The sequence below is a fragment of the Aspergillus luchuensis genome, chromosome 3, assembly GCF_016861625.1.
Source record: "Aspergillus luchuensis IFO 4308 DNA, chromosome 3, nearly complete sequence".
Classification (NCBI taxonomy): Eukaryota; Fungi; Ascomycota; class Eurotiomycetes; order Eurotiales; family Aspergillaceae; genus Aspergillus; species Aspergillus luchuensis.
Genome location: NC_054851.1, coordinates 1,436,873 through 1,460,745, shown reverse-complemented (window position 1 = coordinate 1,460,745; position 23,873 = coordinate 1,436,873). Strand labels below are relative to the sequence as shown.

The window sequence follows — 23,873 nt, the reverse complement described above, 5'->3', positions numbered from 1 at the left end:
ATGATGGCATAGCGAGTAGTTTGAGTTTCGGGTCCGATTATATGAAGAGTCATATGAATGAGATGATAGATAGTTCCATCAATGCGATTGAAATATCCTGATTTTTCTATCTTGGGCAAATTTCAATCTTGAATTTAATCGAATCAACTGATATTATCATACCAACTACAATATAAACACCTGAAATACCTACCTACTATCTACCAAAATGTCTCAACGTACGTCACCCCATGCCCCCAAACCCTACACCACCACCACCACCACCACTACGATCACCTCACACATTGAATACTTACACGAGAATACCTAATGATATGATACAGACCACGAAAAACATCTTCGACAAAATGTTCCACCACCACAAGCACCAAGACACCCAGCAACATCATAGTGCCAGCCAAGGCGGGGAGAACGACGACGACAGTGGCAAATACCCCTCTCAGCAAAAGAGCCACTTGAATGAAGCAGAGGAGGAAAGTCAACCTTCACATCATGGAGAGGAGGAAGGAGTTGTGAATCGATTTGAGAATTATATTAAGGAGGATGAGGAGTTGGAGAGAGAGGGGCAGACGTATGGGGGGTTGATGTAATCTTTATTTATTTACTATTTAATTAGTTTAGTTTCTTGTGTCAGATTGGGGATATTGGGGGTATTTATCACGATATAGTTGACTTTAAAGATATGTTTTATTTTTGAGGGTTGTAAGTAGGGTGGCGTTGTAGTTTGTGGTGGTATCGGTGACTATTAACTGGCTTTGTATGGCTTTTGAGTAAGTACTTTTACTTTGGCGTTGATGGGTAGGGACAATACCCTTAGTAATAGTTACTACTACTACTACTACTACTACTACTACTAACCAAGTGGTATTTGATGTTAAGACTATAATCTTTAAATCCAGTGGTAGGTCACGCATGTCAAGGTACAAATCATCCAGAAAAGCCATGTAATAGAGTAGTTGATGATGCAAATGAAGCCATCACAACTACTTACTAAGTTCTACACAGCTTTTGAACAGAAACATGTAGTATCTACTACGTCTTGTGCTATCCTACCCTAATCTATAACTGCGTAGTATACAAACAAGTAACAAACATCAAATAAATCCCAATTCTCCACCACCACCACCACAACATCTAGTGTGACCCCTCCTCCCTCGGTCCATCCCAACCCCCAATTCGGGCCATCATCACCCCGAATCCACAAAAACATACATATACAGCAACTACTACCATACCATCATCCTATCCTCCCTTTCACAATTGAACAACTTCCCTTCACCTCAAACCATTAAACCAAGCCCAATTTCCCTCCCCCAACCTACCAATTCCATACACACACACATACACACACCAACAATGCCCACCCGCCGCATCGCCCAAATCGTCTACCTCAAGCCCTCCGCCATCGCCGCATACAAAGAATGTCACGCGAACGTATGGCCCGAAGTCCTACAGCAGATCAAGGAGTGTAATATTCGCGATTGTATATATCCCTCCCCCTCAGAGTCATAAACGAAGTGCAAAGTTATATATATAGAAGCAGAAGCAGAAGCAGAAGCTAATATGGGGTAATGGCTATTTGCAGACTCAATCTTCTTCGATAATGAGCGGACGCTGTTCGCAACGTTTAAATATGTCGGGGAGGACTTTGACGGGGATATGCAGCGGATGAAGGCCAATCCGAAGGTGAGGGAGTGGTGGGGTTTGACGGATGGGATGCAGGTATGTTTATTGCTTCTACTTATCCATTACTTATGATGGTGTTTAGTTCAGAGGGAAATTGAAGTGAGGCTTATATATATATTACTATGTGCAGGAAAGCCCTATCCCTGGTGCTGTCGGAAGTGCTGAAGGTCCTGGGTGGTGGAAGGTGCTGGATGAGGTGTTTTATACTGAATAAATTGTATGATATGAATATACTCTCAACTTTGTTTCCGTTCTTTCACTCCTCACAAGTATAGAAATACATAAAACTACTTGACGGATCTCATTCGGATCTCATATACATGCCATGCAACAATGGGTATCTTCGCCGGGAAAATCCGTAGCCGCAAATCAGCTGCTCCAAAAAACGCCGACTCCCTCTAACGCAAATATATCGGTAACCAATCGTTATAGCTCGTGCAACACCACTAAGATCATGCCCACCGCCAGGGTATAGGCAGCCCACGGTGTCGGTCTCATTCGGCACTGCCAGGGACATCCTTCAGGATCTCCCATCCAAATTCGTCCTCTGGCCTCTCGGGCTCCATACCAAGCGCGTTGCGGTACGCCCGCACCTCGTTCTGTAGGCCTGCAACAATCCTAATAGGCAGCTCTTCCTCCTCGGAGCGGAGACGGTACGCCGTCCGAATCATCTCGGCACACTTCATCGTCTGCGCATGCCAGTAGTCACGATCTAAGCGGCTCTCCAGGTGGGAGTCACGCTCCGCTTGGAGCAAATTGTTGTAGTGGCGTTTCTGAGACAGATAGTGCATGTTGTTGTTTTGGCAGTAGTTGCGGATTTGCTCAACCATCGTCCCGAGAGTTGCCTCATATTCCCCAATCAGTTTGGCGTTCTCCGCCTGCTCGGTTCGTAAAACTTCAACTAAACGTCTCTCTTTGGCAAGGGCACGCTCGAGTTCGGTAATACGGGCACCTAAGCTTGTCAGCCGCTGTTCAGAGAGAATGAAATTCAGACGACCACTTACCGGTGATTTCCCCGTTCACTTGTTGCAAAGTCGGGTTGGAACCCTCCGAACCAGACCGTTTCTGTCCCTGTCAGCCCCGGTTAAACCAGACTATATAGCCTCCATGGAAGACATACCATAATTTCCTCCGCACTAGTCACTATGCTTTTCGTCATTTCGCGATTGTTCTTCAACACGTCGCTCAACTCCAACACCATATCGTAGAGATGATGCAGATCCATCTGATGACCCGCGTTCATAGGAACTCCGCCATTCATACCAGGCATTCCGCCGCCGTTGACCTGAGCCGGTGGATGAGGCATCGCAGGCGACATCGAGGGACGAGGAACATTGGACATGCCTGAAGCACCGCCAGAGGTATCGCCGTAGCTGGCAAACATGGCCGACCCAGGGCTACTGCCCGTCATGCCCCCACTGCTGTTCATCGACATGTTTGCGGAGTCGAAAGCGTTGTTTAATGCGTTGAACTCGGGATCGACAGCAGGATTCGGTTTAGGGAGGTTATGGTCGTCGTCAAAGCCGAACCCGGAGGACTCCAAACCCAACACTTCTTTTCTGAATTTCTCAAGGTCACGACGAGTAACGTGGGTGGAACGGCGGCGATGCCCACGCACAAAGGGTGCCTTGGAATCAGGGGAAGGCGTAGACGCGCTGATGATGCCGGGTGAAGAAGGCTCACTTTTGCTGTAGCTGTTGTGGTGCGCGGTCGGGGTTAAATCGTCAAGATTGGGAAAAGGAACCGTTGCGGTGAGAGCAGCAGACAATGGGGAAGCAGCAGGTAAAGCTGGGCGATGAGGGTCATCCACCTCGTCCTGATAGTGAACCGTGGCCGCGGAGAAGCCAAAACAGTCAAGCGTCGGAAATTCGGAAGATTCCAGCCGAGCACCAGCCTCGGCAGCGCCACAACTTGGGGCGGTGGCCGCACCAGAATTCTCCATGATAGCTAGTAAGTAGCTAAGTTAAACCTGGGTTTATGCCAAAAAGGGATGAAGTCAAAAAAAGAAAAAAAAAAAAGGTGTGGTGAATGTAAAACAATAAGAGGAAGGGAAATCGATGGGTAGAAAAATAAAAATGTGGGAACCAGTGAAAAGAGAAGGAACAGAGCAGCTGCTTCTGCTTCTCTGTAAGTAGTAAGTAGTAGTCCCAAAAAACAACTGTTTGGCTCTCGTTCTTCTCCCTCCTTCCTGTCACTGGCACTTTGCTATGATCGTTGCAGCCGCAGTCAATCGTCTGGTTCCCCCCTTGCAACTTCTCAAAGTTCCGGTAATTGCATGGGAAAATCCCTCTAATTATAGCTGCCCAAAGGAGACTTGCGGCGTAGAGTCAAGAAATTGAGATCTACTGATTGATTATCCAGTTGCAATGGTTTTCATGCATCTGTGCGACCTCTTTTGCCGGCAATGCCGCATCCTCAAGCTCCAGAGGCTATGTATGTATGTATGAAGGCACAACACTCTCACAAGTGTAGGCAAGGCATGCAATTTAGGTATTCGGGCATCCTTCCATTCCATTCAATGCATGAAGTCATTCTAGCCGGGCCCTTTCTCTCTATTTGTCATCACGTCATGTCCAATAAGGCATCTAGTTTCTGGTCGCACCCCAGATACGGCTTGTCCTGCTCCTGAGCCCCCAGTTTCTTCTTCCCTTGTTCGACTCGGCCGCCCACTCGCGCAACCAGCATCCTCATTTTGTCTAACTCCTGGACTAGCTCGCCATCTCTCGTCACCAGATTAGGCTGGATGTGTTTCTGCGGTTCCCGGAACGGCTCCAGTAATTGTTGCAGCTGTCGTAATTGATCCAGGCGCCGTTGTCGCTGTTGCCGTAAGCGATCCAGGTCCGTAAGACGCTCCCGTAGTTCTTGGTATCTGTATCACGATTAACCAGCTGAAACTGTGATCGGTGCGAGAGGTATCCCAGACCTAGCTCGCTGTTCTTCGCTCGCAGATTGGTCCTCTAGCTCCAATGGAAGTTGTGCGATATTCCTGCGACATTAGATCTATCTGCTTTCCCAGCAACAGAAATCCGAAGCTCACAAATGACTGGATAGATCCACCGATCTCTCCACCCCTTTTATCAAAGACCCTGGGTGGTGTATTGCCTGGGTTACCGACGACCAGTATAGGCTGGTAATTTGCTGAGCGACATGCTGAACCGCTTGGGAGGAATAGACGATGCGACTATGTTGTTTCAAAGCGGCGTTCACTGGTGTCCCATAGGTTCGTTAGAAACATACGCAAATTGAAGAACGATATACGTATAACCACAGTGCACGATGGGCGATCATGTGCAGTTATCCCAGGATGGTATGCGTGGAGATTTGATTCTGGATGCTTGCACTTACACTTTTGCAGAACATCACCGACCACCTTATCACTGAGATCATCCTCTTCGGTCTCAGCGGCGTAATTTCGCCAATCTTCGGGCGGCTCAAGGCCTTCGGATAGTATTCGGACTTGCGCCCTGATAAAGGACGACTTCAGCTCGGAGATGGTACGAGTAGATTCCATGACTCCATAGTGAGGGATTGTGATCGGCTCAGAGGATAAAAGAGGACCATCGCGATTCGGCTTCACTGAAACGCGTCCGGCGCTATCGATAAGCACACACGTGACGGATACGCAGTGCCCCCTTCCGCCAACCTGCCATCCATCGTCAATCATCACCAGAGATTGGAGTCAACAATCTCCTTGCGTCTTGATGATTTGTACGTTTCATGCCGCTAATATTACAGGGCTTCTGCGGTGCAGGTTTGGCCTTTAGGGTCTGGAATTCCCCCTGCAGCTTTCATTGCCTCGGACCTTGATTGTAAACCATAAGCAACAACCGATCTCTCGTATCTAACCTCGGTAACTTGGAACCCCAGGTCTGGTCTTCTACTACTCCGCCAAAGAACAAACATCAAGCGACATCTTCATCTTATATTTAGATCACCTTTGTCGCTACTATCTCTACCCATCTACTGCCTTCCGAAAGCCTCTACCGACTAGTATATCGCCACTATGGCTGACAATCAACGGCCGATAGGCCTGCTGTTCGACATTGGAGGAGTGTGTGTAAGGCTGCGCGATTGCCCAACCCAGAGATAATAGCCTGTTAATAAAGCTGCAGGTTGTCTCCCCCTTTCAGGCTATTCTGGACTATGAACTGGCCCACAACATCCCCCCAGGATGGGTGAATTTCAGTATTTCTCGTACCTCACCAAACGGCAGCTGGCACAGACTCGAGCGCGGAGAGATCAAGATGGATGCCGACTTCTTTAAGGAATTTAACAAGGATCTACGAAACCCTGACTTATGGAAGGCGTTCCACGAGAGACTTCAGAAACAGCGCCCGGATAGTGCACCAACATCGGTCCCTCCATTACCCGCCCTGGACGCAGAGTTCCTCTTCTGGGAGATGATGAGGGTGTCTAGGACGCCGGATCCATATATGTTCCCTGCTCTGAAGAAATTGAAGCAGTCGGGAAAGTTCGTTATGGGAGCTCTGTCAAACACGGTGATATTCCCCGATGGACATCCATACAACACAGACATCGATGACAAGAAGTCGCAATTTGACTTCTTCATTTCATCTGCGCATACCGGTCTCAGGAAACCGGACGGGAAAATATATCAGGTTGCGCTGCAAGAGATGGAAAACGTAGCAAGGAAGAAGGGTCTAGGCGGTATTCGCCCGTCTGACATTGTGTTCCTTGATGACATTGGAGAGAACCTTAAGGGCGCAAAGAAAGCTGGCATGCGAACCCTGAAGGTTAATCTGGGACGGACCCAGGACGCTGTGAAGGAGCTGGAGAGAATGACCGGCCTTCAGTTGCTAGAAACTCCAGAAAAACCCCGGCTGTAAATTATATGATTCAGCCAGCTAGTTAGATGGTATTTGGTCAGCCTACAATTTTATAGAAGTGAAAATTTTCCGAATAAAGATTGCTGGAAGAGAATAGATGGTTTTTGATTGTTGAGAGTACGGAGTAAGTGGTGGTACATACTTCGGTCCTTCAGCCCGCTCGTGGCCAACCGCAGTCTGGCGCCGGGATGCAGCCACGCTAAGCGAAGCCTTCCACAAAAGACATCCCACGAAATTTCCCATCTCTTCCTTTGCAGCCACCGTCGACAATCCCCGTCATCAACCAGCGGCAACCGTCAAAATGGTGAGTTTTGCTGTAATTCTCAAGTGACTGGGAACCGACTTCGTCGCAAATTCCCCCGTCGCCTGAACGAAAATTTCAGGTCATCCCACATGGGCGACCGCACTGTGGGATTGGAAACGGGTCTTTGCAAGATGCTTCGGTCTTTCTCTGAAGCGCAAATTGCTGACTCGACTGTCTCTTGTAGCCTTTCCACAAGCTCGTCAAGAACAGCGCTTACTACAGGTAAGAAATTTACAAGACTCCTCATTTCGTCAAAAGTCTATCCTGGAACTAACAAATTTTCTCTCTACAGCCGCTACCAGACCAAGTACCGTCGTCGCCGTGAGGGTAAGACCGACTACTATGCCCGTAAGCGCTTGATCACCCAGGCCAAGAACAAGTACAACGCCCCCAAGTACCGCCTGGTCGTCCGCTTCACCAACCGCGACATCATCACCCAGATCGTCTACTCTGAGATCTCCGGTGACAAGGTCTTCGCCAGCGCCTACTCCCACGAGCTCAAGCGCTATGGCATCACCAACGGTCTGACCAACTGGGCTGCCGCCTACGCCACCGGTCTCCTCCTTGCCCGCCGTACCCTCAAGAAGCTCGGCCTGGATGAGCAGTTCCCCGGTGTCGAGGAGGCCGATGGTGAGTACACCCTCACCGAGGCCGCTGAGACCGACGAGGGCTCCCGCCGCCCCTTCAAGGCTTTCCTTGATGTCGGTCTTGCCCGTACCTCCACTGGTGCCCGTGTCTTCGGTGCCATGAAGGGTGCCTCCGACGGTGGTATCTTCGTTCCCCACTCCGAGAGCCGCTTCCCCGGTTACGACATCGAGTCCGAGGAGCTCGACGCTGAGACTCTCCGCAACTACATCTTCGGTGGCCACGTCGCTGAGTACATGGAGGGTCTTGCCGACGACGATGAGGAGCGCTTCCGCTCCCAGTTCCACAAGTACCAGGAGGCTGGTGTTGAGGCTGGTGACATTGAGGAGCTCTACACTGAGGCCCACAAGGCCATCCGTGAGGACCCCTTCAAGAAGGACGAGGATGCTGGTGAGAAGAAGACCAAGGAGGAGTGGAAGGCCGAGAGCAAGAAGTTCCGTCCTCAGCGCCTCACCCGCGAGCAGCGCAAGGAGCGTGTTGAGCAGAAGATCCGTGAGCTTGCTGCTTAAATGTTCGGACTTCTTGAGGCCGATCGTGCTTGATGGTTTTTACCACCCAAAAAAGAAACTATGAGTGCGATAGTCAAAAAAGTTTGATAATTCTCTTTGAAATATAGGGGAATTAAGGTTCTTCTTGCCCACTACTACTACTTCTTTTTTTTTTTTGTGATATCCAGTAGTCTTGATGAAATCTTCATGACCGGAGTTTATATGGCAGGGTTGAATTTTTATGCGTTCGGAGCAATTAAGGAACGCACACAATGGGATATTAATTGACCATCTAAGAGGTGCTCCGGTAAAATGGCAATGTAGACACTGCTTGTAGAAACCACAATAACGCCCGCTATACTAGTGTCACAGTGGACCATCATCATAATCCCCCGCCATCCTTCAAGCGTCTTACATTCTCAGTCCAAGTGGATTAATCCATCGATGGATTGTTCGAAGACCCCTCTCGGATATGTGGGGGAACGAACAAGCAGCAAAATTTCGGTAGCCCAAAAGCATTGTGCAACCCTCAAGGAGCATCTTCCCGCTCTGGGTAACATGCATCATGCACTAGTCCTTATTCGGCCTAGCCCTGAAGCCCTAACTGCCATTCCTGTTGCTGTCACTCTCGGAACATGTTGCTCTGTCCGGCCAATTGCTTCGAGATGATGAGGCTGGCTGGATAGTATACCTTCCTCGGAGAATGTAACCTGTACCATTTGTTTGTCTGATGGGGCCATGGAGAAAAATTTTCTGTCTGCATCGGACTAATGTTGTTTTTGACGCAGTCCATGACGAGTTGATATTTCTAAACGAATGCGGATGCTTCGGCATGGTTGTACGAAGACATTGCTTGCTACTGGTTACTTACTAGTGGGTTAATTAGGCACTTGTTGGTGGTTGATGGCAGACAACAACAACAGCAGCAACAACGACCCAACCCGAGTAGATCGGACGCTACCGTGTAGTACTACCGACTAAGTAGTAAGTATACTCTGTAGGCGGGTAGATATTCAGCCCCAGACTTAATCTGATGAATGAGTGAATGACATGTCATTCCTTAAGCGAGAGAAGAAACTGGCAGATGACATCATCCGACATTCTACTTAAGCATATTCTGCGCAAAGATCATCCATGCTTTCAGGCTGATCTGTGTAACACCGTATGACATTTCATCCTTCTATTCAGTCTTCAAGCCTCATACGTCGAAGCTAATATTCGCCGTTCAAAGTACGTACTAACTAACTTGGCTACTTCGAGCAGGGATGGCAGAAAAGAAAGGTGCACTTTGCTGGTTAGAGTGTATGATCAACATGTTCTCCTCTCGGGTTCCATAAAGTGGATCGCGTTAAGTTCAATGGATCAAGGCACCACGTACTATGGGAACATGGGTTATTATACTCTGTTATTCGGGTTGTTTAATTTGCCATCGGACTCAAGACTTTGGATCTTCGGTTTGCTTTCTTTCAGATGGCTCGGAGAAATGAAACTTACTATCTTATGATTGTGTCCGCTGAGAGGGCCAGGAGGGATGATCATGATGGGCGTGTGGTGAGAACGCCACTCCAAAGGGAAACTGAAGAGCGGGACCTTGAGATGCCAGTAGTGGGTAGATGCTGGAGAAAGTAACTTACTTAAGAGTGTTGAGAAAGGAGATCGCTCGCGTGGCTTTATCATTCGATCAGTTCTTGCTGTTGGACAGACATGAACTCATTACTAAACTATATTATTAACTTAACCAAAACAAGAGATCTAAGCAGTTGTGGGATCGCAGTCGATCGGGTCAGGTGCTAAAAAGAGGAGTATCTAGAACCTATCACGTACGTACACACACAATGCAGAAGTAACCCAGGAAAGAGTAAACGAATGGCGAGATGAACAACGCACACGAAGATTATCTACTTACTCCATACACGGTACCCATAATTACTTTCTGGTAGTGTCGGGCGCTGAATGCGACCATCAGCTCCAAACGAACGGTACTAGCCCGCCCAGGTTTAGGATTATCTGGAAATCGATGATTTGCGGGTTCGCGTACGCACTTGTAATTTCAGCACCGGTTGAGGGTGGGCTTGGCAGGTTGTCGTGTGAGTTCTGTCCTCCAATTCTCCTCGGCAAACAAATCAGGCGGAATATGCGGAAAGGACGTGTGGAAAGTGGCAAGAAGACTCCCCCGTCAGTCCATTTTTGGGGAGTGGGAAAAGGACAAAAAGGATCATCATTCGATGCATATATCATCAGTCGATACATTTGTATTGTTTTTTACTTTTTTTATCTTAAGTACTTCTGTAATGTGTGCAGGGTGCAGGACCAAGCGCAATGCTAAGCGTCGACAGGGGAGCCAAAGTACTTCTCCGTAGACGGAGGGAAAGAGGACAGTGTAAGAAACGGTCACAAGTACCCGTTTCTAATACCGTCTAGTAATTTCTCCGCAACGGACTCGAGTATGTAATCGCCGAACTCCCCACTGGCGGGAATCATGCTATGCCCACTAGTCCCAGTTGAGCCACTTCCCTCCTCATCCCGATCGCCTTCAGTTCAACTGGTTTGCTTTGCCCGCAACCCTTTCCTTTCCCTTCTCTCCCTTTTCCTATTCTAGACCCTTTCGAAAACTAACTAGTTTTCCCTCTCCTCCTTGAAATCCCCATCTTTCATTGCATTCCCCTTTCCCCCTCGTCATATTCTTCTCACCCCCCCCTATTGACGTCGCTCGTCTTACGCTCTTGTCCCCGTTTCTCCGCTGTGTCACCATGTCCGCAGTACTTCGCCGCAGTACCATGATGGAATGTACCCACCGTCACCGTTCTTAATCATCCGCTGGCTGAAATTGTGATCTTTCGTTTTCGTCGCGAGGCATAGTAGATCTGTCGGATCATTTTATTTTGGACTACTCGTGCAGCGATATAGCCTCCGAAATACGATCTGTATCCACTATCGCGCCAACTGGGTGCAGCTTTCGCCTGAGGACCGCCGCTTCGCTATTCATCAGCGAGCTGACGTCGTCTCTCTTACACCTGTTTATCTAGTATAGTGTGATTAATTCGCATACGGACCCAAAATGGAAGGGATTGAGACTGTGGATGTCAGCTGGCTGCATCACTCGCAAAAAGGTAAGCCGGACGTCGCTCAATTGCTACCATATCTACTCTGGTGTACCTCTCCTAACGCGATCGCAAGACCATCTGTCGCGCTGTAAGTCGGCATCATCAGTGGTTAGCGATAAGTCTGTCGCGGATTCAGATGTCACATATGCCCAAGAACGAAGTCTCGAAAAACCAAGCACTACCGATAATAACTCTTCAGCATCAGCCCCCCTCACTCCTACCATATCTAAGGGTTCGTCACAAGAAGATGGTGCGAAGGCCACGAAGGAGGTCAAGAATGAAGACAAGTCAGTGGAGGGAAAGCCTACTGGCACCTCGCCAGCTACTCCGAAAACCGCGCCTAGGCCGGTTACCGGACGAAGGAACTCTTGGATATCGACCCTGAGTTCCAAGTTTTCCTCTGGTTCTACTCCACCGTCGCAGTCGAATATGAAGGCACAGCAGAGCCCGAAGGCGACCTCTCCTGTTTCGAAAATGGACATGCATAATCCTTTCGGTGCGGCGTATTCCCCAAAGGACAAGGAAGAAGAGAGGACGAACGAGAATAGCCCTTTCGCCTCAACATCTCCGAAAGGTCCTTCGTTCCTTCAGAGCGCCTTCCGGAAACTTTCGTCATCCGCATCTGGTGGCACTGGTAAAGCCGCTTCTACTGGGACGATCTGCCAACGTCGCGTAATGAATATCGATCCGGATCGAGATAGGTGCAAGATCCCGGATCTAAATCCTGCCAAATTGCGTCGTGTCGCTTTCTGTGTGGATGTGGAAATCGCTGGGATATCCTACCGAGAATCGGATGAAGACAGCCCACCAGCAAGTAGTAGGCGACGTCCTGTCCCAGAGGTTAACAACCAAAAGTCCAAACGATCGCATATCAAGTCAAAAGAGAAGGAGGAAGCTGCAGCGTTGAAGAATCCTCAGGCTGTGGTTTCTTCAAAGGATAAGAGTAGCCCTACAAATGGGGCGGACGGGAAAAGTCCTGGGTCACCAGACGCACCGCCAGCCGAAGCGAATGCCAATGGCGAGACAAAAGAGCCAACACGAAAGCAGGAGAAGAAGAAGAGGTCAGAAGAAGAAAGGCGTGAGCGCAGGGAAAGAAGGCGCAGACAGGCAGAAGCAAATGGCTCCATACCCATGCAACTCACAGCCGACGGCCAAGAGTATGGCTGCCGAACACCTGCGTCTAACACGAGCCGAGCCAAGACACAGAGTCATCCAACAACAGATCCTGTGCGGATATATAGACGCTGTTGTCAACTGCGCGAGACGCCTGTGCTCAAGCGCATCGTTGACGAGATCTCATCACCTTCCTCCACGTTAGCCGAGTCTCCAGGAACCGTGGCCGTGCTTGACCTCAGCGACTTCCCTATGACGGCCGAGGATATTGCTACTTTCTGCGATTGGCTCGCTGTTGTGCCCGTTCGAAAGCTCATCATTGAAAGATGTGCTCTGACTGATGACTCGGTGCGATCTATTCTCGCTGCATTACTTTCCACTAGAACAGTGGAACATATGATGCAGCGGCGTAGAAAGGGAAAGAAGGCAGAGGTGGTGTCTTCGGAGAAAGAACAGCGGTTTAGCGTCGTTGAGAAGGTGTCGCTGAAAGATAACCCCAAAATCGGACCAGAGGGATGGCGTCATATCTGCCTATTCGTCCACCTATCAAAATCCTTGAAGGCGATTGACTTGTCTGGCATTCCTCTTCCCAAGACACCCATTGCTGTCAATTGCTCCAACAAAGGAGCCTCGCAAACCCAGAACGTCACCAACGTAGCAACCCTCTTCGCGAATTCGCTCGCACAACGCTTTGGCGGGGACCACCTGGAAGAATTGCTGCTGAGCGAATGCCGACCTACGACCGAAGATGTGAAGAAGATTTGTGATGCAGCCACCACTCTTGGTTTGAGGAGGCTTGGCTTTGCCAATAACGAGCTGAGCAGGGAAGGTCTGGAGCACATCGTTGATTATCTCAAAGCCGGAAAATGCGAGGGGCTAGATCTTGGTGGGAATCCCATTCAAGACCAGTTGGACTTGATCATATCTTCTTTCACGGAAGACCATCCGCTGTATGCTCTTAGCTTGGCTGACTGTTCCCTTACGCCTTCCACCGTCTACCCCCTGTTCCAAGGATTGACAAGATTGCCGGACCTTCGCTTTGTCGATTTCTCCCACAATCCAGGTCTTTTCACTATGCAGCCCGATGCGCTAGCAACCTTCAGGCGTTTTCTTCCCAAAATGCCTGCTCTTAAACGTATCCACCTGGCCGACGTCAACTTGTCTCCTGACCAAACCATTGCTTTGGCCGAGGTTCTTCCTGAATGCCCCAGCTTATGCCACTTGAACATCCTCGAAAACCCAGCCATTACGGCGTTGGCATCTGCAACAGATCCCGCCAATCAAGAAGAGGCATGTGCTGTTTATGCATCCTTGATGGCGGCAGTGCGTGTGTCCAGAACGATCATAGCCGTGGAGATAGAAGTTCCAACTGCCGAAAACAACGAGGTTGTGAAGGCTTTGGCTTCCCAGATAGTCGCCTACTCTCTCAAGAATCTGGAGCAAGGTGCCATTGCGGCAGAGTTTTCCGATCCAACAGATACATCGACGAGATCAGCCGTCCATGTTCCGGAAATTTTGCAGCATATCGTTGGCCACGGTACTGGAGATGAGGTGGAGGAAGTTGACGAGGCTGCACCTGATGAAGACTATGTCATTGGAGGGACCGGCGTGGTCAAAGCTCTCGGTGTTTGCCTCGGTAACGTGGATCGCCATATGCCAGGAGACCAGTCCGGACCCCCAAGTGGCACAACTACACCCAGGCATAGGAAGTCCAGGTCTTATGTCACTAAACGACCCCGTGACATGTCTAAGAATCTGTTGGAGTCGGCGCGTAATATCCGGACGCGAATCCAGTCGGCCCTTGTGCGCGAAGACAAGGCCGGCAATGATACCAATTACCGTATGTTGTTTCTCCTACTCTCCCCCCATCTTAGGCGGTGACGCTAACCAGCTCTACCATTGCAGGGCGTCTCCAATTCCTCGACCTCACCTTACAGCGCATGATCCAGCGATTTGAAGACGAATATCCTGAGACCCGCATCATACCCCAGTCCATCCCATCGTATGCGATCCAGGATACTAGCTCACAGGGTTCTAACGACGACGGATGGAACGGGCCTGTGTCTGAAAACACCCAGCTGAATGGCACCTGCGCTGATGCCGAGGCCGTGGCAGACGAGGAGGAGGAGCAATATGCCGTCCGACTATCACGGTCAAGCTCGATTACGTCGCTTCATTCACGCGCAATGACCTCCGAGGAAGGCCATGTTCACCGTCTCGGGCAGAACATTCGGCGCGATTTCCTCCGGCCTTCGTTCGATCAGGCTGACGATGATATGTCGGCATTCTCATTTGAGGAGTCCCATATGGCCGCCTTGCGTGATAAACTTGATCGTCTGCAGGAGGAACAAACCCACGCACCTTTTGAAAGTGTGGATGCGGACAAAGCGCTTGGAGATCTGGGTACCACAGTGGAGGAGTTATGGGCCGCTCGTAAGAACGATGCGGAAACCTTTGAGAAGTTCCGGCAAAGCCAGATCGCTGCGCAATTCAACAGTGGCAAAAGGACATCGTCTAGCAGGAGCAATGGGAACGACGATACCGAATCAGATCAGCAGGCTTCTTTCTGAGTTAGAACCTGAGTTGACTGGGTTAATCATAGCCGATTTCTGGCTTTTGTTAACACCCATAGGTGCTTCTTCCCTCGTCTAGCTGGCGATGGGGCTACTGTTTCTGTATGGACGGATGACTGGGATCTCTGCGGGCAGAGGATGGCCCTTGTTTGTATATAGGTCACCGAAAAGAGTGACATTCTTATCTGTATTCTAATCTACTTCGCACACGCGATGTGTATCTGCGGTGGCAATCTCCTTTCGTTTTACCTATTGTTCGTTTTTCTTTTTCGTTAGTGGAAGGGGGAAATCTAGGCTAAGGGTGGGTAAAGGCGTTGGTGCCAAAGGTGCATGGGAGAATCTGGGACATATAGAAAGTTGAGTACTACGAGAGGTGGTCAGGGTAGGGTGTTGATGTTGATATTAACTATGGGTTGAATTATTAGCGATGGTGAACGACTTAATCAATAATCAATATTTTAGTTAGTTAGAAGAATGTAAACAGTTCCCCGCTTAGATAAGGCGGACATCCTCGGCAGGCCCCGAGAATCCGGGGAGGGAAGGAGCCCCCGGGCCTATTCACATGTCAAGCCCCCATCCATCATCCTTCCATCGTCATCCCCTCGCTCTTCTCCTCCATCATATCTTCCTCCCCCCTCCCTATCTCTCTTCATCTTCATCCTCTTTCTCGTTCCTCTTCATCTCCCCTCCTTTCCCTTTGTATTCACCGGTCATGTTAGCCGTCATCGACTTCGGCTAACTACACTTCCGGGGTTTACGTCGCAACTATGGCTGCGCAATCCAAGTTATTTCCGCCCGAGCGGTCCATCCGACACCTCTTCTCCCGCCTGGCTGCCACCTACCTCCGTCATCGTAAACAAATATCCCGTACTGTGTATTTAGCTCTCTTCGCCGCTCTCGTGAAACGCGTCCATAATGCCATCTCCGAGCAAAAGGCCGCCTCCCAGCACCAGGAAGAACTGCGCCGACGCCCTGGAACCAGTAGTCTTGGCGAAGGCGGCGATCGTCCGCGCAAAAAGGTCGAAGTCAACCGGGAATTCTTTCGCAATCTGCTTCGTCTGTTGAAGATCGTGATCCCCGGTTGGCGGAGCAAAGAGTTACGGCTCCTGTTTGGCCACAGTGTCTTCCTGGTGCTGCGGACACTGCTGAGTCTGTATGTGGCCGAGCTGGATGGCCGGCTGGTTAGCAATCTGGTGAGAGGGAGAGGCAAAGACTTCTTGCTGGGGCTAGTGTGGTGGATGATAGTGGCAGTTCCTGCGACATTCACGAACTCCATGGTAAGTGGCTTCATATCAACAGAAGAGAAAGGTCCAGGAGCTAAGTCCCTTTTGCGTTGCGGTAGCTATCTTATCACCAATGCAAACTCGCTCTCTCTTACCGCAAACGCCTGACAGACTACATACATGACAAATATCTGTCGAACATGACGTTCTATGCCATATCCGCTTTGGACGATCGGGTCAAGAACCCCGACCAGCTCATCACAGTAGATGTTTCAAGGTTCTCCGACAGCCTGGCAGAGCTGTACTCCAACCTGGCAAAACCCATTCTTGACATGGCCATCTACAACTACTCTCTTTCCAAGAGTGTGGGCGGAGAAGGCCTGTTTATCATGAGCCTCTTGGTGCAATTATCCGCCAATGTTATGCGAGCCTTGACGCCACCATTTGGCAAATATGTGGCCGACGAAGCACGTCTAGAAGGCGAGTTCCGGTTCCTGCACTCGCGTTTGATCGACTACAGCGAAGAGGTGGCTCTCTACCATGGTCACGAGGCAGAAAAGGATACCTTGGATAAGGGCTACTTCACTTTGATTAAACACGTGAACCGCATTCTTCGCAGACGCTTATACCACGGATTCATGGAGGATTTCGTTATTAAGTACTTCTGGGGCGCCTTGGGATTGATCCTCTGCAGTATCCCCGTCTTCTTCCGCATTCCCGGCCAAGTCACTCAGACTATGGGTGACCGTACCGAGAGTAAGCATTTGCGCCCAGGCTAGAGACCTATACATCAGCACGATGACTGACATGCATCAAATAGGCTTCGTTACCAATCGGAGAATGCTACTTTCTTCCTCAGACGCCTTTGGACGTCTTATGTTCTCCTACAAAGAAATCTCCGAACTAGCCGGCCACACAGCCCGTGTCTCTTCGTTGCTAGAGGTTATGGACGACCTCTTAGCCGGCCGTTTTGAGAAGAAGCTAGTGTCCTCCGCCTCCACAGAAGAAAACACAGCCATCTTATCCGGCCGCGGAGTCGTCGAAGAAAGTGATTCAATCGAATTCACCGATGTGCCTATTGTTTCACCAAACGGTGATGTTCTGGTCCGCAAACTGTCCTTCACCGTGCACCCAGGCGACCACCTTCTGATTGTTGGGCCAAACGGATGCGGCAAGTCCTCCCTGTTTCGCATCCTCGGCGGCCTATGGCCTGTTTATGGAGGCCAGGTCAAGAAGCCCCGATTTGACGACATCTTCTACATCCCTCAGCGCCCGTATCTTTCGCGAGGTACACTCCGCCAACAAGTTATCTACCCAGATGGTGTCCGCGAAATGCGCGCCAAGGGCATTACTGACGATGATCTGTACGAGATTCTCTCGGTCGTGGAGATCGCTTCCGTTGTTGATCGCCCTGGAGGTTGGGACGCTGAGGAAGAATGGCGCGACGTCCTATCTGGCGGTCTGCAACAACGGATAGCCATGGCCAGACTATTTTATCATCGGCCAAAATTCGCCATTTTGGACGAGTGCACCTCCTCTGTGACTTTGGAAATTGAACGGGTCATGTACGAAACAGCCAAGAAGCTAGGTACTACGCTGATGACTGTGTCCCACCGACGGAGTCTTTGGAAATATCACAAGAAGATTCTGCAGTTTGATGGGCAAGGAAGCTACATCTTCACTGGTCTGGACTGGGAAAGGAGACTAAAGTTGGAAGAGTAAGTTGCATCGCTCCGAGTTGTTTTGGTGGCTGTACCATGGGAGATGAGCTAACAGCGGTTTATTACAGTGAGAAGGAGGAGCTGGACCTCCAACTTCGCATGGTGCCAGAGTTGCAGAGGCGCATGGCTGAATTGAGCGCTTAGGGCAGTGTTTTATACACGTGTCATTCTCTTGAAGGGATATAGAGTATATATGGGGTTTATAGTTGTCGTCGCTGTGTCACTTGCCGTGCATGGTTGCGTTATGGTATGTGTAGCGCGTTTGGGGCAACTTACACATTCATGATTAATGTAGAAGACGCATGGAACTTTGTAAGAACAGTTAGTTGCATAGAATATAGCTGTTTGATAATTGCTGATCCAAACAATGAGTTACTGCGGAGTGAATGAATGGCTCCGTCATAAGCATCTCTCTCCTGTTCAACGGGCAGCGTTACGAGTGTAGGATCCATGTAATAGTAGAAGTTCAATCCAACTCGCCAAGAGGAAAGAAAAGCGGAAGAATAGAGCGGGTGACAAAACGGCAAACCGAGAGGAAGGACCAGATGATGCAGGAGTCCAACTTCAACAATGGCCACTGTCTAATTTTCCACCTCGAGGGGCTCTACATTCCAAATGCTTTCGGCGTACTCATTGATCACGCGGTCGGTCGAGAAGAAACCCATGCGTGCCACACTGGTGATGGACTTGGCTAACCACTCTTCGCGGTTCTGGAATGACTCATCTACCAAGTCCTGTGTGGTGATATACGAGTTGAAGTCATCAGACACTAGGTAGTAATCTCCGTGCTCAACAATGGAGGCGATGAGTGCCGAGAAATTGTTAACATCACCGAACATGCCGCCACGAATTGCATCGAAGACTTTAGCCAAGTGAGGATCGAGCTGGAAATCGCCGTAGAGGTGTCGGTGTCGAAGCTCTTCCACATCTTCTGCTAGATTTCCAAAGAGGAATATGTTCTGCTCCCCGATTTCTCTGGTAATCTCGATCTATACAGGGGGCAATGGTCAGTGCTAGCATCGCAGACGGGATATAGGGCTTCATACGTTAGCACCGTCGCAAGTTCCAATGATCAAGCCACCGTTCATAACGAATTTCATGTTACTAGTACCGCTGCCCTCCGTACCAGCGGTTGAGATGTGCTCGCTGATATCAGACGCTGGACAGATAATTTCGGCCTTACTGACGTTGTAGTCCTCGACAAAGATCACCTTCAAAAGATCACCAACTTCAGGGTCATTGTTTACCACGGATGCAACTTTGTTAATCAGGTGAATAACGGTCTTCGCCATCCAGTAGCCTGGGGCTGCTTTGCCTCCAAAGACAGATACGCGCGGCAGTGCCTTCTTTTTCTCTTCCGCAGACATTGACTTGATCCTCAAGTATCGGTGGATGACACCGAAGATGTTCAGCTGCTGCCGCTTGTACTCATGGATACGCTTGACTTGAATATCAAACAAAGCCTGTGGATTTACACTGTAACCGGTTGTCTCTTTGATGTGTTTAGCGAGACGAATTTTGTTCGCGGTCTTAATCTCGGCCCATTCGCGTTGGAATGCCTTGTCATCAACGAAAGCCTCGAGCCGGTCTAAAAGTGTCAAATCAGTCAAGAATTGATATCCTCCGAGCCTGGAAGCGATTAGATCAGACAATCGTGGGTTTGCCTGGTGTAGCCAACGACGTGGAGTAACACCATTGGTAACATTGGTGAACTTGTCCGGGCCGTATATTGTCACGAAATCCTTGAAAAGGGTGGTCCGCAACAGATCTGAGTGTAGTTCTGCGACCCCGTTGACTTTATGGGAGCCAATAATAGCGATATAAGCCATCCTCACCATCTTCGGGTGGGACTCTTCAATAATCGACACCCGAGACAGTAAGTCTCTATCTTGCGGAAAGTTCTTTTCAACATGCTGGAGGAAATATAAGTTGATGTCGAAGATGATCTGCATGTGCCGTGGTAGCAGGTTTTGCACCAACGGGACAGACCACTTCTCCAGGGCCTCTGGCAAAACCGTGTGATTCGTGTACCCGAAGGTCTTTGTCACGATAGCCCATGCCTCGTCCCACTCGAGACCTTCGTTATCAATCAAAATGCGCTGAAGTTCGACTATAGCCAAGGTTGGATGAGTGTCATTCAATTGAATGGCAACCTGATCGGGAAACTCGCTCCAAGCTCTCTTGGTCTTCTTGAATCTCCGGACAATGTCGAACAGAGAGGCAGCACACCAGAAGTACTGTTGTTTAAGTCTTAGCTCCTTACCCCTGTCAAGGTTGTCATTCGGATAGAGCACCGCAGAGATTGTCTCCGCACGTTGTTGCTCTGCGACAGCACTTTCGTAATCGCCAGCGTTGAATTTCTGGAAGTTGAACTCTCCGCTGGAAGCCTTGCAAGACCACAGCCGAAGATTGTTCGTGGTCCGTGTGCCATAGCCCGGGACAGGAACATCGTACGCTACTGCTTGCACAGTTTCGCCGTCTTGCCATGAGTGGATGGTTTTACCATTCTCGTCCTGGTATTTTCTCACCCAGCCATAAAACTGAATATCGACAGTGATTTCATGCCGCGGGAACTCCCATGGGTTGAAGTCAAGCCAGTAGTCGGGGACTTCCATCTGATACCCGTCTACAATTTCCTGCTTGAAAATACCATAACGGTAGCGTAGACCGTAGCCCCAGGCTGGATAGTTCAATGTCGCCAGACTGTCGAGTAGACACGCAGCCAAGCGTCCAAGACCTCCATTTCCCAGTGCAGCATCATGCTCCTGGCTAATGACATCTTCGACTCGGAAGCCAAGGTCCTTCAGGCCCTCTAATCTCATAGGATTAGTAAGATGTATTGGGCATTTGTTCCAGGATTCCTACCTCTTGCAACGTCCTTCAAGCCGACATTGAGCATGGCATTATCCAGAGCTCGGCCCATAAGAAATTCGAGAGAAAGATCTGGCAAGTGTTCTCACAGATAAGTAAATGATAGTTTAAGTATTTCAAGGATCCGCTCACAATACACTCGCTTCTGGTCGGCAGAAGCTTGTCGCTGTTGCGTCTTATTCCATTCGATGATCAAGCGATCTCGAAAGGCTAGGGCGGTTCCAGAGTATGCGGCCCTAATACGTCAGCTGTTCGTTCCCTGATGCTGTCCAGCGAGTGTTATAATACAATTCGTCACAGTTGTACAAGGAGCGAGCCAAAGTAGTTTCGATGTGGCGGACCAGCTCATCCTATTCACATCATAAGTGAAATGCTCGACGCTGTATGTACTATCCAACCTACTTCGAACTCTTCTTTATTGGCAAATCCATTGACGGACTATGACAAACACAGGCTTAGCAAAACGATCTCAGATAGAAGCGCGTCATCGAGTATCCTACGTGCTTCCGCCATCTAGGATACAAGGCAGGTCAGCGATACTCCAATGACGGTTGAATATGGGACAAGCTTGCAGCTTTGCAGCTATGGAGAGCGACGGCTATCATGGCAAAAGAGTTATATCAGGATCAATACTCACGCCTCCCTAAGATGCTCGGGAATACTAGCTTCAACACTTTTGATCTCTGCGGGTCCGAAGCCGGTGAAGGTACGTCTGTGCTTGGGACGACTGAAGCCGGGACCAATAGGTCCTTGGAGCTCAGACACCGGAGCTCCAACCGAAGGCTTTCTTTCACGACGAGGCTGTTCCGAGGCCATTGTAGCTGAACAAGCGTTGAAGTGGCGGAAACACTAGCTAGTTCAAGAAGTGGTCAATAGACTAGCCCAACGATTTGAGTATGAGGCATTCAATAACAAAGAAGCCTGAGCTAAGGGAGCGCCTCGAATCCTATAGTGGGAAAAGGCGAAAGAGAAAAGGGGGGAAAGGCTTGAGAGGGAGGGGGAGAAGACAAAGAAGAAGGAAGGAAGGAAGTAGTGGGAGGGGGGTGGGAGCGAGGTACTGTAAGTAGTACCACGGACTGACTATACTTCACTATAGTAAGTATAGAGAGTAGCAGACCTTTACTTCCCCCTCCATCCCTTTCTGTCAATCAACCGCGTGACAAGGGTGTCAAAATCGCAATGCTGGGATCAAAGCAGGGCATGCGAAACAACCGGGAGGGGTAATATGGAAGTCTGGGATGGCAGTTGGCGATAGATGGAGGATCGAACAGGAATCCGGAATGGATGATCATACGTTTGGTCCCCGGGCTCTCATGCAATGTCGTGCGAGGCAAGTGTCTAGACTTTCATGGAACTTCCAACTAGCTCAATTCGCAAATAGAACAGCGTAACTGGGCAACGCCCTAAGCTGCCGTGTAGCTCCCTGAATGCTAGACCAGCATTGGATGGAGGAGGATGTGTGTGTTGACTGACGGATTGTCCGGAACTGGGCCTGAACTCAATAGAAGTCACGACGTTTCCTTGGAAAGAGGGGTTTTAGGCGACAGAAACGAGACAAGACAGCATGAATTAATTCATCACTGCTCCACCACCACCATCTCGTCCGTCTGACAGTCGCCGTCTGGCCTGACCGGAGCTGCCGCTATGACGCATGGTGATCGGGGAGGGGAGGAAGTACTAGTAAGTAGTGGAGTGGATGGAGGAAGGATTGACTCTGGAACTGGGTGACGGTGTATTGATACCGTATAGTAAGTAGACAGTCTTGTCTCTGGATACCTACTCCTTTCGACTACTCCAGTTACTACTAACAGTTGCTGCTTCTTTGATCGCCAGAACTACTAACTGCTACTACTACTACTACTACTACTACTACTACTACTACTACTACTACTACAGGTCTGGTCTCTACGACATCAACCACATGTATTGATGCATGCAATACAATGTACTATTTCCGTTATTCTCTTTATTTTTCCCTCTTTTGATTGCATCTTCCTTTCTACAGCTCTTTGGAATAAATCTACTACTACTAACCACCCGCCCGCAGCTCAGTCCTCCGGGTCCAGTCCATCTCCGGCCTCATCCCCCCCCCCCACCCCCGCACTGCAACCTTCCTGTCTGATCGGCGGGTCATCAACGCTCTCCCCCGTCTATCATTTCATTTGAGCGCTAGGATCAACGGTCTGAGCTCGAGGAACTCCGCGCGAGCCATGGGCGTTTCCCATGACCTTTGCACGATGCAAGCCCTCTCCAATGTCTTGACTGGTTCCCGTGAACTAGCGGAAGAAACCAACATGAAGCTGCGCTCGGAGCTTTCCATACCTACATGCCCAGTCGACTCGACCTCGCTGCGAATTGCCTGGCCGTACTCTCAACCACCAGCTGGGACGGTAATGATGTCTGGAGGCACTGCCACAACTGGCCTTGGCCTAGAGATGCTCGCCTTTTGGGCGGGCAAGAGAACGTCAAAATAAGTAACATCGACTTCAAGACAGTAAGCAGCACGCCTAACAGCATCATCCGATGGGAGCCGCTCCGCTTGCAATGGGCAGCATCACTGCACATAGGGCACGGTGACATTTCATGGGTAAGAGATCAATTGCATGCATAGGATCGCTACAACAAGCTGCGTGGTATAGACGGGAAGATAGAAAATCAACAGAAACAAGTAAAACAGAATGCCGGGTAATAGCATAGAAAATTAGAGAAGTATGTAAAGAGAGATCGCCATTAGATGCAGAGTCAAGTCATGGGAAAAGAAAAGAAAAGAAAAGAAAAAAAAAAAATAAGGGTTATAGGAAATTCCGGGGGCATGAAACAGGATATTAAAAGGCTTTGCGCAGTCCACGTGCAAAGAATGTAATGCCAAGGCCTGTGACTCCCTCTTCCTGTTATTGAGGACCTTGAGCTCATCGATTGAAGATCAGCCCCAGGAGTTGGACGTGGTCTGTTATGGCCGATGCAGATAGAAAAGCCCCAAGAAACATATCATCCTGAAAGATCACAAATGAGAAGGAAAACTTGACACCATGCCACAAATTCCAATGACCATGAACCAACCCAGCGCCAGGCACATTGAACTGTGAGGTCAACTTAGCACCGTAACGCCGATGCCTACCGACTGAACACAATGTGATGAACAAACGAACAAAGAAAATCAAAAGATAACGAACGCCAAAGCTGCAAAAAGTGTGCAAATCAGAAGCATCAAAGCCTCAGAGAGAAATGAGGTTCATCAGTAAAACCGGGCTGGAAGACTGACTAGTGAGAGGGCAGATAGGACGGCCTCTACACAACG

At 49.5% G+C, this 23,873-nt stretch overlaps 9 protein-coding genes across 9 annotated transcripts; 6 read left to right on the top strand and 3 right to left on the bottom strand.

Moving 5' to 3' along the window:
* Positions 1 to 347: 347 nt before the first annotated feature.
* AKAW2_30505A (uncharacterized protein) lies at positions 348 to 590 on the top strand (the record flags this gene model as incomplete). Its single annotated transcript, XM_041687027.1, has 1 exon — positions 348 to 590. One exon carries the CDS (start codon positions 348 to 350, stop codon positions 588 to 590), a length of 243 nt encoding a protein of 80 aa, XP_041540952.1.
* A 766-nt stretch (positions 591 to 1,356) lies between these two features.
* AKAW2_30504A (L-rhamnose mutarotase) lies at positions 1,357 to 1,900 on the top strand (the record flags this gene model as incomplete). The annotated part of the gene is made up of 3 exons (XM_041687026.1): positions 1,357 to 1,483; positions 1,586 to 1,722; positions 1,817 to 1,900. The coding sequence occupies 3 exons, from the start codon at positions 1,357 to 1,359 to the stop codon at positions 1,898 to 1,900; spliced, it is 348 nt and encodes a 115-aa protein (XP_041540951.1).
* Positions 1,901 to 2,180: 280 nt separating this feature from the next.
* AKAW2_30503S (uncharacterized protein) lies at positions 2,181 to 3,628 on the bottom strand (the record flags this gene model as incomplete). Its single annotated transcript, XM_041687025.1, has 3 exons — positions 2,181 to 2,638; positions 2,691 to 2,751; positions 2,807 to 3,628. 3 exons carry the CDS (start codon positions 3,626 to 3,628, stop codon positions 2,181 to 2,183), a joined length of 1,341 nt encoding a protein of 446 aa, XP_041540950.1.
* A 620-nt stretch (positions 3,629 to 4,248) lies between these two features.
* Positions 4,249 to 5,350, bottom strand: AKAW2_30502S (kinetochore subunit FTA4 family protein; the record flags this gene model as incomplete). Its single annotated transcript, XM_041687023.1, has 4 exons — positions 4,249 to 4,555; positions 4,610 to 4,672; positions 4,724 to 4,892; positions 5,032 to 5,350. The coding sequence occupies 4 exons, from the start codon at positions 5,348 to 5,350 to the stop codon at positions 4,249 to 4,251; spliced, it is 858 nt and encodes a 285-aa protein (XP_041540949.1).
* Positions 5,351 to 5,689: 339 nt separating this feature from the next.
* On the top strand, positions 5,690 to 6,533 carry AKAW2_30501A (HAD family hydrolase; the record flags this gene model as incomplete). Its single annotated transcript, XM_041687022.1, has 2 exons — positions 5,690 to 5,743; positions 5,799 to 6,533. The coding sequence occupies 2 exons, from the start codon at positions 5,690 to 5,692 to the stop codon at positions 6,531 to 6,533; spliced, it is 789 nt and encodes a 262-aa protein (XP_041540948.1).
* Positions 6,534 to 6,834: 301 nt separating this feature from the next.
* Positions 6,835 to 7,991, top strand: RPL5 (60S ribosomal protein uL18; the record flags this gene model as incomplete). Its single annotated transcript, XM_041687021.1, has 3 exons — positions 6,835 to 6,837; positions 7,022 to 7,059; positions 7,130 to 7,991. The coding sequence occupies 3 exons, from the start codon at positions 6,835 to 6,837 to the stop codon at positions 7,989 to 7,991; spliced, it is 903 nt and encodes a 300-aa protein (XP_041540947.1).
* A 3,037-nt stretch (positions 7,992 to 11,028) lies between these two features.
* AKAW2_30499A (putative cell wall biogenesis protein Mhp1) lies at positions 11,029 to 14,757 on the top strand (the record flags this gene model as incomplete). Its single annotated transcript, XM_041687020.1, has 3 exons — positions 11,029 to 11,080; positions 11,148 to 14,027; positions 14,093 to 14,757. 3 exons carry the CDS (start codon positions 11,029 to 11,031, stop codon positions 14,755 to 14,757), a joined length of 3,597 nt encoding a protein of 1,198 aa, XP_041540946.1.
* A 770-nt stretch (positions 14,758 to 15,527) lies between these two features.
* On the top strand, positions 15,528 to 17,848 carry AKAW2_30498A (ATP-binding cassette long-chain fatty acid transporter PXA2; the record flags this gene model as incomplete). The annotated part of the gene is made up of 4 exons (XM_041687019.1): positions 15,528 to 16,037; positions 16,103 to 16,739; positions 16,804 to 17,701; positions 17,773 to 17,848. 4 exons carry the CDS (start codon positions 15,528 to 15,530, stop codon positions 17,846 to 17,848), a joined length of 2,121 nt encoding a protein of 706 aa, XP_041540945.1.
* Positions 17,849 to 18,285: 437 nt separating this feature from the next.
* Positions 18,286 to 20,627, bottom strand: glpV (glycogen phosphorylase; the record flags this gene model as incomplete). The annotated part of the gene is made up of 3 exons (XM_041687018.1): positions 18,286 to 18,693; positions 18,751 to 20,516; positions 20,570 to 20,627. The coding sequence occupies 3 exons, from the start codon at positions 20,625 to 20,627 to the stop codon at positions 18,286 to 18,288; spliced, it is 2,232 nt and encodes a 743-aa protein (XP_041540944.1).
* Between the last annotated feature and the right edge of the window lie 3,246 nt (positions 20,628 to 23,873).